The 15,301-nt window shown below is 36.2% G+C and overlaps 2 protein-coding genes across 2 annotated transcripts; both read left to right on the top strand.

Moving 5' to 3' along the window:
- Positions 1-636: 636 nt before the first annotated feature.
- Positions 637-4,964, top strand: LOC149192153 (uncharacterized). Its single transcript, XM_089406326.1, has 2 exons — positions 637-981; positions 3,621-4,964. The coding sequence occupies exon 2, from the start codon at positions 3,728-3,730 to the stop codon at positions 4,457-4,459; it is 732 nt and encodes a 243-aa protein (XP_089262452.1). The 5' UTR covers positions 637-981; positions 3,621-3,727; the 3' UTR covers positions 4,460-4,964.
- Positions 4,965-6,748: 1,784 nt separating this feature from the next.
- On the top strand, positions 6,749-10,292 carry LOC149192152 (uncharacterized). The gene is made up of 3 exons (XM_089406854.1): positions 6,749-6,981; positions 9,478-9,929; positions 9,987-10,292. The coding sequence occupies exons 1-3, from the start codon at positions 6,749-6,751 to the stop codon at positions 10,187-10,189; spliced, it is 888 nt and encodes a 295-aa protein (XP_089262980.1). The 3' UTR covers positions 10,190-10,292.
- Positions 10,293-15,301: the final 5,009 nt, after the last annotated feature.

Below are 15,301 nucleotides of genomic sequence, written 5' to 3'. Positions count from 1 at the left end.
TTAACTATTAAATAGACTTACTATATATTCTCCTTTGTTTGCACCCACCTTATATGTAAAAACATATAAATATTTTCAATACAACCAAATTAAAATCATATTTTTCCATTTAAAAATTATTAAATTGAAACTAAAAAAAATTACACCTAATAAACTTAAACAACAACCATAAAATTATATTATTATTATTATAAATATTTTCTAACCTAACCAATAACCAAAAACATTATATAGTTACTTCTTTAGTGATGTGAAAATAAAAAAAATGTATTTATTGTTTTAATAACACCTAATAAACTTAAACCACAACCATAAAATTATATTATTATAAACATTTTCCAACCTAACCAAGAACCAAAAACATTATATAGGCACTTAACTAGTGATGTGAAAATAAAAAAATGTATTTACTATTTTTCACTATGAAATTAGCATTTTTGAAAAAAGGTAAAGCTGGAAACAAGAAGCCTGGCGTTGAGCTGGTAAAAGAGTGTGAGAAAACCAGCCATTTTATTACTTTTCACAACCTCAGATATACTTCTCGAATTCAGCAGCTGGAGAAGGAGATTTGTGGCTTCGTTCAGTGCCAAATGCCTCCCCATATATTGCTTGATTTGAAGAATCTCATAACATAGCTCAAGAGTTTTCACCATTTGTACGAGGTGGGGTCAGTGGATGAGAGCGAGATGACTGAAAGAATGTGCAAATATGTGGCCAAGGTCAGCAATGATCCCCATGAGAATATCATGATGCTTCAACAAATGGGAGTAGAAGACCTGTTTGATGGAGCTGTTGATGAGGCTCCCTGTAGTTATAAATTATCAATAAAGTCTGATTTTGTACTGGGGTTGGAGAAAAGCATTTCGAATTTGAAGAGAATACTGCTCCAGCAAGAGGTGTCAGTTGTTGGGGTGCAAGGTATGGGAGGGCTTGGCAAAACAACTCTGGCGTTAGCTCTCTTCAATGATCAAGAAATTAAAGGTAACTAGGGTTTCCATCTTTTGAAACCATTTTTCTCTCCTAAAAGGTACTTCGTTTTTCCTTTGGTTCCAGGGTAGCTGCTGCAAAAGCCAATATCTTGTTTATATTTTCTTTTACTCTCGTTTTTGCTAAAATCTGATACTTATATTACTAACAGAAGCAGATCCAACCAGGTCTGAGATGCACCTAGAGGTTGTGAAGTCGGAAGTTGCATGTCTCTACGTTGAGAAATGCATCCTTCACAACCTCAGACCTATGTTTAGATAGGTTTGTGTTAGTGTCCATGTTCAATACAACCAATGCTCTGTCTAAATTCATTATACTATCACACAGACACATGCAAAAGTTGATGGATCACCCTTACCCCTACCCAAACTGTAGAATGCACCTCTCTTTTGTCCCTGCAACTAAAAGGGATATGATTGCTATCCCTGTAAGAGTACATAATTAGTTATCTTCACATCAAATAAGCCTTCCTCCTACCCATCAATGCAAGTAGAGCAAGTCCATGAGATCTTGCTCCTTAATGTGGCTTTTCACAGTAATTTCTTATGGCAATCAGATGCGTTGAACATTGAATCACTTTTGAGTTCAAAATGAAGAATTTACGAATTTTAGTTATTCTATCTTTGACGAATCTTCAAACGTTTTGACACACATTTTACGCCATAGGTAGTAGAGAGTGAACATCCTTACCTGTGAAGCACTCCAGACAGGGTTGTGGTAACATCCAGGATCTCCGGAAGAACGCTCTACCAGTAAAATTGTGGCATAATATACATGTAAAAACTCTTTCTAACCAAGACCAGACCTTCTTAACAAATTGGCACGTACAAGAAACATAGCCAACATCTTCTGAATCCCCATAATAGATGCAACTTCTGTAAAGCCTCTTTTATGAAGCCTTTCTTCAGTTGAGACTACGGAAACCTGGGTATCCCAAATGGCTTGCAGTTTGTTGTGGTATTTATATTTGTTGTTACCAAGAGTCCATATAGATACAAAACTCCACTGAGTCTTCCAAACTCTCCTAAGTTTGACTTCTCTTGACCAAAAAAGAGCCAAGTCAAACTAGCCACTGAAAGAATCAGTCAGATTGGTCAAAATTGGTATAACTCGACAAGTTTATATGCAACTTGGTCGAGTCATGTAAGACAATGTCGTACTTGGTAAGGTCCATCTATAGAATTTCCACTTATAGTTGTTAATGTATGAACCACATGTGCAAGCAGAATGTAAAGGCCTTCCACTTGCTTTGAAGGTAATCCGGAAGCTCTTTGCATGGTCAGCCTCTCCCAGCATGGGAGAGAGCCAAGAACAAGCTCTTAAATGGGGAACCAATCTCAGATTATCACAAACAAGGGCTTCTTAGAGTCTTGGAAACTAGTATTGATGTCCTCGATGAGGAAACAAGGGTTTGCTTCTTAGACTTGGGATCATTTCCAGAGGATAGAAAAATTTGTGCTGAATCATTATTGGAAATTTGGGTTTATGTGCGAAAAATGGACTGGCAAGATGCTTTCGTCATCTTGTTAGAACTTGCAAGTAGAAATCTGTTGAATTTGACAAGCAATCTCAGGTAAGTACCTTTGCAAGTAGAAATCTGTTGAATTTGATAAGCAATCTCGGGTAAGTTCCTTCTCGACTATTTGTTGTGGTAGGCTCTTTGATCATGGCTTCCTTTATCTTATACATTGTATTTTCTTCTTAATTGGATGTAATAGCAGACCAACCATCAATTATGGAAGTGCCTCTGAGCTGTACTTTTCTCAGCACAATGTAATGCGACATTTGGCCATATATTTGGCTTCCCGAGATAGTATAGTTCATAGGAAGAGGTTGCTTATGCCTAGTCAGGGGCACAGTTTGCCAAGAAAATGTAAGCTGCCTGAGGATCAAGCATTTGATGCTCAAATAGTTTCTATTTCCACAGGTGGGTGATTCTAGCAGCCTGCTTAAAGTGTATGTATTTATTTGTTTGAAGCATTTGGAGCCAAAAGCACTACATTCGGAATTTCTGTTTCTTTTCCCTAGCACTTGTGTTTCCTGCTAAGCAAGAAGTTGAACCAACAAAGGATGCAGGCAGGCTGTCATGGGCCAGGCCTAGAAACCAGAGAACCTTGTGAATAAAATATTTTGGGGTTGTTTATAATGAAGTTTTTATTTTCTAAGCATTTCCTACCAAACTGCACTATCCAATCACCAAATTCTCTAAAAGCTTCTGCTAATATTTTTACGTTTAATAACAGTTTTTTATGTTTTCGAAAAAATATATATGAACCAATTAATAATGTACCTTGGATACTTGTATTATCTGCTTTCCTTTTACGCAAAACACTACCTAGCAGTGTCAAGCAATTAAATTCAGGGTAAAACATTTATTGCTGTTGATCTACCAGCATATAAACGACCTGCATTCACATACAATATTTAGTTTGTGCTCAAGATTACATGTCCATGTCACTTGCGAATCTTACCTTATAATCAATAGCTGATCACTGCGTGATCTACATCTAGTGATCACAAACAAATTTCTAGGTGTTGGCCATTATGTCAAAAATCTTAGAAAGTGATTTCATAGTATGTTCAATAACCCATATGTTCTAATTGAACTTTGCATGTGTGGTTTATCTATGTAGGTGCCATGGAAGAGACTCAGTGGTGCAATATGAATTTCTCTGAGGCAGAGGCTTAAATTTTACACTTTTCTGCAAGCGAATACTTTCTTCCACTGTTTTTCAGTTCTATGAGAAAACTGAAGGTTCTCATAGTATTAAATTATGGGTCCAAGAGAGCCATAGTGAATGGTCTACCAGCATTATCTTCTCTCACTCAGCTTAAGACTATCCACTTAGAGAGGTTAATTGTTGCACCACTTCAAGAGCACAGTCAAGCCTTACTGAACTTAGAGAAGCTATCTTTGAGCTTATGTGAAGGGCTTGGAAATATGTCCAGGTTCAACAGTGCCCAGTCAAGCCTAGAGCTTCCCCTGATACTAGATTTTAACTTGGACCATTGTTGTGATTTGGAGGAGTTTCCTGCTGGAATTTGTGACATGACTTCACTTCAAAAAATTTCTATCACTAACTGTCACCTCCTTGAAAAGTTACCTGATGACTTGGGAAAGCTCATATATTTAAGAATGTTAAGGTTATTGGCTTGTCTAGGTCTGAAAGAGCTTCCAGCATCTATTGGAAAACTTGGGAAGCTGGAATATCTCGACATTTCGCTATGTGAGTGCTTAGAAGAACTTCCAGAGGAAATAGGGCAACTAAAGAAACTCAAGGAGCTTGACATGAGAGAATGTTCTCACTTGAGGAAGCTGCCTGAGTCAGTTGGAGGACTGAAATCTCTAAAGCATGTTCTCTGTGACGAGCAGATTGGGCAGCAATGGATGCAGGTCAAGAGCTCTGCTCTCATGGAGCTGAGAGTTGAAGTTGTAGAAGCACACTTCAGCTTGGATTGGCTGGATGGTTGACATCCTACCTAGACAGAATGCAGATGTAAGGAGTTTCAGCTTATACTGATAAGAGATCAAGACAAGCTTGTATTTTCCTATTATGAAAACTTCGTTCTCAGATGATGTTCAAACTGTAGGTAGTTTCATTCTAATTATCCTTTGATGTGCTGTGTATGCCAAATATAAGATAACCGATAGCAACCCTCTTCAATAACTATTGATAGTGACAAATTCAATTGCCTGGGGAAGTAAATAACAGAAACCTTGATTCTCGTACTGTCAGAATGTTGTAATTTTGCTAGTTATTAGCGCCAAGCCATCCAGCCAGACATACTTACACGGTCAACCCAATGGGTTTGAGGCAGAATTCACCGTGAAGTCTCTGGTTATAGTCTATTTAAGATTAGAGTCTGGTTATTAGGGAGGTCACAGATTCCAATCGGAGCAAGTTCTATGAAGTGATCAGCTACTGTTGCGGTTGTCACCATCCTCCATGCAGATATTCTCGGGAGGACGTAGAAGTCCTATGAAAATTTCCAGTATGTGTGTGCACAACAACCCTAATTATCAACAGCTCTGGTAAATTCTTCATCTCTATTTTGGTAATATAGATTTATTTTTATAAATAATTAAAATAGTTATTTTTGTTATGGCCTTGTCTATGTGTGAATGAACTCAAGAAATAAAAATTATATGGATATTTACGCCGTAAGGCGTTTCCCTCTGAAATCAACTCCCCTAATTGCCTTTCTGTCTTAATGCTAACCGTCAGATGCATTGTTAGACGATTCAACAATCGGATGTCATCCAATTTAATTAAAAAACATTAAAAAAACTTTTAAAATAAAATTGGTTAATTAAAAATTATATTAAATATGTTACCTACCAGCCTCGTCCGTCGTGTTTTTCTTTGCCGCAGGAGGATGAAGAGGGCCGCTCGTGTTTTTCTTTGCCGCAGGAGAATGAGGAGGGCCGCGGATGGGAGTGAGGGAATCCATTCTTTGCTGCAAGATGACGACTCAGGATTGTTGAGGCATGGTTAGGGTAACGACCCACAGGAAGCAGCGAAAACACCGCCATTTGCGCACCTTTTTAGAATGAAATCCAGATCTTGTAAAAATCTCTGCACTCATTCTATCTCCATGGTACATTTGTAGAGGTAATAACCATCGTCAGGGTTTCCGCTCATTCTTAATGATAAATTGGTTTTGAAAGAGATCCCCTTTTCAGGTAAGGGTTTTTCATTGCTTCTCCAGGGCCTTCCATTTGTAGGTTTACGGGTGAGTTTCCTTTTTTTTCTTTTTAAACTTCAAAAAATGTTTCTTCTCTATTGGGGTTTCTGCCTGATCTTCACATTTGAAATTTCCTTCTATTGGGGTTTCCGTCTAATCTTCACATTTGAAATTTCTTTCGAGTTCATTATTGTGCTGGTTAACTAGATCATGGAGGCCATTGCCATGGCAAGGCATTGCTAGTGTTACAATGGCTATTTCCAATCATGGTAAGAAACCCCTCCCACCTATGCTTGTCCTCATGGGGATGGAAGGATTGCTGGCTTCAGCCCAAGGCTGAAGAAAATCCTGTGCAACTGCAGGCTATTAGTAATTTTGTCATGATGATGTGCTTCTCTCTCAGTAGTTGGGGTTGTGGATGATCTCTGTGCAGGTGGATAGTAGGAACAAGCATGGCATACTTCTTGAAGTGGTCCAACTTTTGACTGATCTAGATCTAACCATTTTGAAAGCATATATTTCTTCAGATGGTGGATGGTTTATGGATGGTAAGCTTACTCCTTTAGATCTATCATTGAACATTTCCCTTTTCATCTCTGCAAATGCTGCTGTGTGGACATTGCAGGGGACTCAGCCAATTGTTTGATTGAATGATTCAAGTTTTACTTTTGTGTTAGTGTTTCATGTGACAGACCAGCTAGGGGATAAACTTACAGATGAAAGCATAATTGAATACATACAGCAGGTAGCTTTAGCTTGACGTTGGAAATTAAATTATTTTAACAAGAGGATGCTGTGCAGATTGTTGGTATATTGGATTTGTTGGAATTGTTTATGAGAATTTACTCATTAATATTTGTTGACTTTCTTGCTGCAGTCCTTGGGACCAAAGCGTGTCACTTCGAGTAGAGAGGTGAAGACTTGTTTAGGCACGATTGTAGGTGTACAATCCATTGGAGAATACACAACAATAGACTTGACTGGGACAGATCGCCCTGGTCTTCTTTCATAAATTTCTGTAGTGCTTACAAGCTTTGGTTGCAATGTAGTAGCAGCAGAATCTTGGACCCATAATATGAGAGTAGCATGTGTTGTATATGTAACCGATGAATTATCAAACCAACCTATAGAGGATGAAGTTCGTCTGTCTACCATTAAGGAACGACTTTCAAACGTGCTTAAAGGGAATGACAATGGCACCAAAGGAGTCAAGACAGAGTGCAGTCCGCAGGTCTTGCAGATTCAGGGCAATATTCGACAACCAATTTTCAGCTACAAGTTTAGCCGCGACAGGAATTCTAGATCACGGTTGGTGCTCTGATTCTTAGCTACGCATTATTTACTCTCAACTACATTGTGCAGAATCTCTAGAGCTTGGTATACAGGATTTTCTTTTGAATTGAATGAAAAAGGACGCTACCGTGAAATTTAAATCCCTTATTTTTTTTCACAATATGCTTTCTATTATCAACCATTAATGTGTGGCAACCGTGCCTTTACCAGTTTGGCAATATTACAAATGACTTTCTATTGTTATCATTGTGTCTATTGTTATCATTGTGTCATTGTGTGGCAAGTGTGCATTTTCCCAATTCTGGCAATATTTCAATTGAATATAGATGGCTTAGAAATTCTTCACCTAGGTGGGTATCTTATTCTGCCAAAGTCACCCAAACATGCAACTGGTCTTAACCACTTGAAGCAGCCTGCTTACTTGAGCAAGACAGCCCATGAGGGATGACATTGAGTCGGATGACAGGGATATGAAGCATTCCCACTTCAACATCTCTAACCAAGCCCTTATATTAGACACACAAATGTCCCCATTTCCAGTGAATTTTCTGATCTATAAATTCGGTGGTCCTCTCCCAGTCAACCCATAACTTTAAAATTTGAATAAACTACTGGATCAGGTTGAATGTTGGCTATCTTCTGGCATAGATTGCGGGTAATGGGGTGTTTAGAGTGCCCATTATCAAACTTCATGCAAAATTGGTATATATGATATCATATTTAATGTCAGACTGTCCTGCAGTTTGAATTATATTTTAAGAGCTAAGCACCATAACAAACCCGGTGGTGTCTTTTTTCTATTTGTTATTTTGCTATATTTTTTTTTAATGTAAAATTTGTGTATGCTATTGTAGGTTGTTTGTTTGAACTTAGAAATTTGAATTTCTTTAGCAGATTTTAAAGAAATGGGGTGTTTAGAGTGCCCATTATCAAACCCCATGCGAAATTGCTATATATGCTATCATATTTAATGTCAACCTGTCCTGCAGTTAAGATTAAATTCTAAAAGCTAACCACCATAGCAAACCCTGGTGATGTCTTATATATTATTTATGTAAAATCTGTGAAGGCTATTGTAGGTGGTTTGTTTGAAATTTGAACTGCTTTACATAAAAATTTGTGGAGGCTATTGTGCGTGGTTTGTTTGAAATTTGAGTTTGTTTGAAATTTGAAGTTTGAACTGCTTTAGCAGATTTTAAGGATTTGTATCATTAGAGTGTGTTTCTGTTGTCGAAATAGTTTGTCATGTTTTGGATCGTATGAAGGGATTGTTGTTTGTTTTTTGTTTTTCCTTTGTATGTAGCTAGAGATTGGTATACAGGATTTCCTTTTGAATTGAATGAAAAAGAACACTAGTGTGAAATTTAAATCCCTTATTTGTTATCACAATATGCTTTCTATTATTGTTGCCATCAATATGTGGCAAGAGCACCTTTCCCAGTTTGGCAATATTACAATTGACTTTCTATTATTATTGGTATCAATGTGTGGCAAGTGTGCATTTTCCCAATCTGACAATATTCCAATTGAATGTAGATGGCTTAGAAATTCTTCACCTAGGTGGGTATCTTATTCTGCCAAAGTCATCCATACATGCAACTGGTCTTAACCACTCGAAGCAGCCTGCTTTCTTGAGCAAGACAGCGCATGAGGGATGACATTGACTCGGATGTGAACCTTGACAGGATATGAAGCACTCCCACTTCACCATCTAACCGAGCCCTTATACTAGACACTCAAATGCCCCCATTTCCAGTGACTTTTCTGATCTATAAATCCAGTGGTCCACTCCCAATCAAACCATAAATTTAAAATTTGAATAAATGAGTGGATCAGGTGGAATGTTGGCTGTCTTCTGGCGTAGATTGTGAGTTATGGGGTGTTTAGAGTACCCATTATCAAAACCCATGCAAAATTTGTATATATGCTATCAAAATTAATGTCAGACTGTCCTGCAGTTTAGATTGAATTCTAAGAGCTAACCACCATAGCAAAGCCCGGTGATGTCGTCCTTTTTTTTTTAAATTTGTGTAGGCTATTGTAGGTGGTTTGTTTGAAATTTGAAATTTTAGTTGCTTTAGCAGATTTTAAGGAAATGGGTTGTTGAGAGTGCCCATTATGATATTTAATGTCAGACTGTCCTGCAGTTTAGATTAAATTCTAAGAGCTAACCACCGTAGCAAACCTGGTGATGTCTTATATGTTTTTTTTATGTAAAATTTGTGGAGGATATTGGAGGTGGTTTGTTTGAAATTTGAAATTTGAAAGTTGAACTGCTTTAGCAGATTTGAAGGTTTTGTACCATGAGAGTGCGTTTCTGTTGTGGAAAGAGATTGTCATGTTTTGGATTGTATGAAGGGATTGTTGTCTGTTTTTTGTTTTTCCTTTGTATGTAGATGTTTCTGTGGATGGTTGCATGTTCTTGTTCTGTTTTATTAGCAGGGGTTTAGAGACTGTTTTTGTATTTGTTGATTTCTTTTGATTCTGATTACAACTTTTTATCTGTCATAGATCGATCCAATTTGACTCAAGTAATAGGGGCTGGTTAAGCTCCTGCAGTGGTAGTCGGGAGAGAGATATAAGGGTACGGAAAGGATGGTTGGTTATGATACATGATATTTCTGTGTCTCCAGTTGCAGCTGCATCAATGGTAACTCCTTTTGTTCCTTCAGTTGGTACAGATAGGGTTAGCCGCTCTAACCCTGGAGCTTGGCTTATTCTTAGACATATGGGAGAAGGCAGTTGGACGCCATGGGGTCGACTGGAAGCTTGGAAAGAACGCGGCGGTAGTGACGGTTTGGGCTGCAGATTTGAGCTTGTGGCAGAGGGCTGTGGATTGGTTGGCATGAATAATGGGATATTGCTTGCAGAATCAGTGATCAGTTCCCAGAAGGGAGGGAAGCTTCTGATTGACATGGGTAATGGACGGTCAGGATGTCCATCCCTCAATTCTCCTGTTGCAAGTCCTCACAGCAGTGGAGATTTTTCTTTCAGCCAGTTCCCCTATCCTGTTTATAAAGGCTTTGTGATGAGTTCTACTGTTCAGGGAGAACGTCAATGCAGCAAGCCCGTTGTACAAATAGCCATGAGACATGTTAATTGTATGGAAGATGCTGCAGTCTTTGTGGCCTTGGCTGCAGCAATAGATCTGAGTATGGATGCTTGCCAGCTAGTCTCACGGACACTGAGAAAGGAACTGTGTCAGGAAGATGGGATTTTTTAGTTGTGTCAGACGTTGTATAAACAAGTTTTGATCCTTATTTTGATTTTGTCATGGGATAGCACCATGTTTTCTGCATTTGGGCTTTGAGATTTTTCCACAAACACAAAAGCATTTTGTTTGTTTGTTTGCTGCTGTTCAGTTTACCACATGTTATTGTGAATTGTACGTGGTGCTGCTGCCAGTTATAAGCATTTATCTGTGATCATTACTCGAGATCATTGATATACTTTTCTTTGCGGGCTCGTTCTTGGAGCTCTATGGAAGATTCTAAGAAGGGCAGCAAATCCCACTCTGCATATAGTTAATCTGATAATTGTGACAGGGAGAGATGGGGCTTTTATGTATTTAATATAATGTTAGGCTCTTCTCCTCCTATTTCACAGATGATGAAGTTGGTTTAGTTAACAACCAAAATTAAATGGAGGCTAAAATGAAAAAAATCATCATACAATCTTCACCGGTGTTGCAACGAGTGTTCTTTGGTTTGTGGTGACCATTTTTTTTTAAATCACCAACAATCACGTTTAACCAGCGTAACAATTTAGAATATTTTATTTTTAGTTAAAGTGAGGCTCACAGAAAGCTAACCTATCTAACCCATAAGTTATGAGAGGTTAAACATGACCCAAATTTGGTTTTGTGGTTACTTCCGTTTGATGCACAAAATGTGCATTTCTTCCAGGGAATTTAAAGTTTTTTTTACTTCTAAAAGGATCTGTACAAAGTTTTAAACGAAATTTCGAAAACTTTTATATTAAAAAGCTTTGCTGGGTAACGATTTTTAATGAAAATTTCCAAAAAAATTTTGATGGGTAAAAAATACCCAGCTTTTTGTATTTAAAGTGTGTTTTATCGTTTTTTTTTACCAGCAAGAAAAGGTTCATGTGTTTTTATTTATTTTAATATCATAAATAACAGTGCTTGTTTAATTTAAAAATTTATTTTTTCCATAAATTTAAAATTATTCACCATACTAAACAATGATATAATTGATCATTTGACTTAGTATATATGAAAGTTCACTATGCTAAATAATGATATAATTAGTCATTGAATCTAGTAATGATATAATTGATCAATGGAGTAGTCTACCTAGGCGGTAGAATGGCCCGGTTTCCGTCACCGGCCGGAAAATTGTCCGGCTCCGGCCACCAGGAATGTCTCCGTCCTCTGCCACCCTCCCCTAGCTCTGCCACCCTCCTTCTCCGCTTCTCCGCCACCCTCCCCTGGGAAAACGGGCCATTCTACCGCCTAGGCAGACTACTCCTACAAATAATGGTGTAAATTTGGGATGCAAACTTGGGTGCAAAAAAAGAAAAAAAAAGATGTAAGAAAAGACAAAAAACAAGATGCAAAATGGGGCTGAAAAAAGGTGAAACCAAGGATGCCATATTGGATGTAAAAAATGATTCCTAATCACATGCAAATTTAGGCTCGAACTCAGACACAAAATTATATGCAAATGTGGACACAAAATGAGGCAAAAAAAGATGCAAATTTGGATGGTGAAAACGATGTAAAACTAGACACCAAAAAAATGCAAAATTGGATGAAAAAGTCAGTGTAAATAATGGTGCAACATTGGACACAAGTAGACATAAAAAAATGGTGCAAAAAGGGGCATAAAATAGCTTAAAATTGGATGCAAAACTTGGTGCAAAAACAAATACAAAAGTAGACGTAAAAAATGGCTCTAAATTGAATGTACCGTTAGACACAAAATAAGATGCAAAGGTGGACACAACACATGACTCAACATAAGATGCAAATATAAATGCAAATTTGGATGCTCAAAATGATGTAACATTAGATGCAAGAGATGGTGTTAAAAATGATGCAAAATTGGATGAAACAAATGACGCAAAATATGGTGCAAAATGAGATGGGAAAAATGGAGACAAATCAAACATAAATGTGGATGTAAAAAATGGTCCAAAAAAAGATGCAAAAATGGGCACAAAAATGGATGCAAAATTTGGTGCTAAATCAAATTCAACACATGGTGCAAAGATAGGCACCAAAGCTGGTGCAAAAATAGAAGCAAAAACTAGTGTAAGACTAGATACAAAACCTGGCGTAAGACTAGATGCAAAAACTGACACAAAATGGATGCATAAAAAGACGTTAAATTGGATTCAAAATATAGTGTAAACTTGATGCAAATGATGGTGCAAAAATGGAAGCAAAGAATGACACAAAATAGGAAGCAAAAGAGAATGAAAAATAGATGCAAAAAATGACAAAAAACTAGAAGTAAAACCTGTCATAAACTAAGATGCAAATTTTGGTTCAAAATTTGACGCAAAAAATGATGCATAGTTTGGTGTAAAAAATGATGCAAAATCTAGCGTGAAAAAGGATGCAAAATCAGGTGCAAAAAAGGACGCTTTAAAAATTGTACAATACAGCCAGATTTAGCGCCAGGTTGCTCATCACAATTACAAAAAAAATGCACTAAAATCTGGCGCTAAATCTGGCGCAAATCGCTGGTTTTGTTGTAGTGACACGGAACATTAAAGTATTGAAAAATAAAAAGTAATAATAAAATAAAACATATTTTTTTTTTAAATAATAACAAGGAATAAAGAATTAAAAAAAAATAAAAACATGACACAAAAATCAACTGTATAAGAAAAGACAAAACAAAGTAAGAAATAAAATAAAATTAATTTAGAAATATAAAAAAATCAGAGAAAAAAATATAAATCAAAAAATAAAAAATATCATAAAATAATTAAAATAAAATGGACATAATTTTAAAAATAAAATAAATTAGCAAAATAAAAATATTATTTTTTTTAGATAAAAAAAATACATAGCTAAAAAATTAAATTAAATTAAAAAAATAAAATTAAAAAGAAAAAATAATTAAAATAAAAGTCACAAGAAAATAATTAAAAATTAAAATTAAAAAACAATTAAAAAAAAAAAAACAATAAAAAAAACAAATTTAAAATTTAACAAAAAAAAGCTATCTATAAATAAATAAATAAAAAAGAAATATTAATAAAAAATTAAAACTAATAAAATAATAGAAAAAAGGAGTGAAATAAAATAAAAACCAAAGAAAAAACAAAAAGTAAAATTTACAAAAACAAAATACGACATCAAAAAAATTGAAAATCTAAAGAAAAAATAAGTTCCCTGGCCACCCCGAGGCCGAACATGCCAGAGGTGGCATGGGGGACAATTCATGGCAAAAAATGAATTAAATTACATAAAATATATAAGAAAAAAGTAAAATACAAAAAAAATCGTAAAAGGCCCCAAGCTAAGTAATCAACGATCCTTTCTTGGAACTGTTGGGGCTTCCCATGGAACAAAGGCCCCAAGCTAAGTTGTATTTCAAATGATGTTAATATTATTTTGCTTGTTGAAACTTGGGAGCACGAAGAATCTAAGGTCCCTAACATAGATGGATTTACGCTATGGTCTACCTGGAACAAGCGATCCTCTTGTAGAGGCATTGGGGGAATAGCTTGTTACATTAAGAAGAACATTTCCCCCCATGCTAGGATTTATAAAAATGACCCTCACAACCAATATAGTTGGATAGAGATTAGTGACATCAATAATAAAAAGTCCTACATAGCAATATGTTATTTGCCCACATCAATTCCAACTTCTATAAGAAGAAGGATCTAGATAAAACTAACCCTTACAATGATTTAGAAAGTGATATTTCTAGCCTAAGGAATGACATCAATATCCTTTTAATAGGTGAATTTAATGCTTGAACTTCAAACAACCAAGCTATTATTCTAAGCAATCATTCCAGCCCTAATCCTCTTTGGTTAGACAAATACCCTACTCTGGCTAGTAGGTACAAAAGGAGCTCTGAAGACCTCGAGGAAAATTTGTTTGGGCCGGAGTTAGTCAAGCTCTGTAGTGCTCAAGATCTCATAATTTGCAATGGTCTAAAGAAGTGGCCCAATTCCAGCAAGATGACCTGCATCCATGGACTTGGTAGCAGCGTGGTAGACTATGTTATTTCTGATCTCCCATTATACAACGAAATAATAAATTTTGACATCTTAAATGACCACAAACCAGAATCTGATCATAGGCCTTTACTTATAACTCTCAATTTTGTCATGCATAGAGTTCCCACAGAAAATAATACTTATAGCCAAAAGAACTTAATATTTGATAGAAATAAAAACGATCTCTTTCTAAATGAATTAAAAACTAATTTTCTTCCTTTATCTAGTATAAACAACATAGAAGACCTTTATCATAATTTTACTACAACCCTCTCATATTCTATTAACATGTTCTCAATTGAAGTTTCAAATAATAAAAAATTAGCAAAACCAACCCATGGTATGACAAATATTGTAATAGTGCGAGGAGAGCAATTAAGGAAGCTATTGATGAATCTCTTAAAATGGAAGTGATAAAAATATACAAAGCCCTAACTAAAAGGAAAAAGAGCTAGTACATTTGTCAAAGACAAGAGAATATCTTACACCTCTATAAGGTATCACCTAAGAAATTTTGGAGGCAGATTTTGACTAGGAAGACTAAAGATATTAATAAAATTGCTCTTCATGATTGGAATTTCTATCTTAAAAAGCTTTATGAATCTCCAAATGTCATGGATAATTTGGAAAGCCTCCTCACAACAAAAGAAATTTTCTCTTTAGAAGACATTAAGTTTGGGGTTAATCGCTTGGCTAATGGAAAGCTAAGGACATTGAAGGTTACGAGGAAGAAATCTTAAAAATTGGAGGTCCTTTCCCCATCTCGCACATCCACATGCTTTTCAATCAAGCAATCAAGCAAGGGTTCCCTAAACCTTGGATTGCGAGCCTCATTATCCCTATTTTTAAAAGTGGGGATACAAATAGCCCCTATAATTATCGGACAATTATGATCAACCCTTTCTTAGCCAAGTTATATGGTAGTGTTACACTAAAAAATGTCACCATGACTATTTGCAGTTAGTATGGATCCATCAACTGTCATACTGTCCTCCTTGGCAAGTCTCATGCCTCTGCTTTCCATGTCAAACTCCAAGAAAGAGAGAAAAGTCATTTAAAGTCAAATTATCTCTGGTACGCAGTTTCTCTTAGCCTTACCTGCGTGTACGCAACCCAAGTTCACATTACC

The sequence above is a fragment of the Pinus tabuliformis genome, chromosome 2_2, assembly GCF_031772625.1.
Source record: "Pinus tabuliformis cultivar Carrire ecotype Pingquan chromosome 2_2, CPIR1, whole genome shotgun sequence".
Classification (NCBI taxonomy): domain Eukaryota; kingdom Viridiplantae; phylum Streptophyta; class Pinopsida; order Pinales; family Pinaceae; genus Pinus; species Pinus tabuliformis.
This window is presented reverse-complemented; position numbering and strand designations above follow the sequence as displayed.

Bases quoted from the DNA above. Each gene is read 5' to 3' on its own strand.
- LOC149192153 (XM_089406326.1), top strand. From the start codon at position 3,728: ATGAGAAAACTGAAGGTTCTCATAGTATTAAATTATGGGTCCAAGAGA.
- LOC149192152 (XM_089406854.1), top strand. From the start codon at position 6,749: ATGAGAGTAGCATGTGTTGTATATGTAACCGATGAATTATCAAACCAA. The intron at 6,982-9,477 runs GTTGGTGCTCTG...TATCTGTCATAG, and splicing joins GACAGGAATTCTAGATCACG to ATCGATCCAATTTGACTCAA. The intron at 9,930-9,986 runs GTCCTCACAGCA...CTGTTTATAAAG, and splicing joins CCTCAATTCTCCTGTTGCAA to GCTTTGTGATGAGTTCTACT.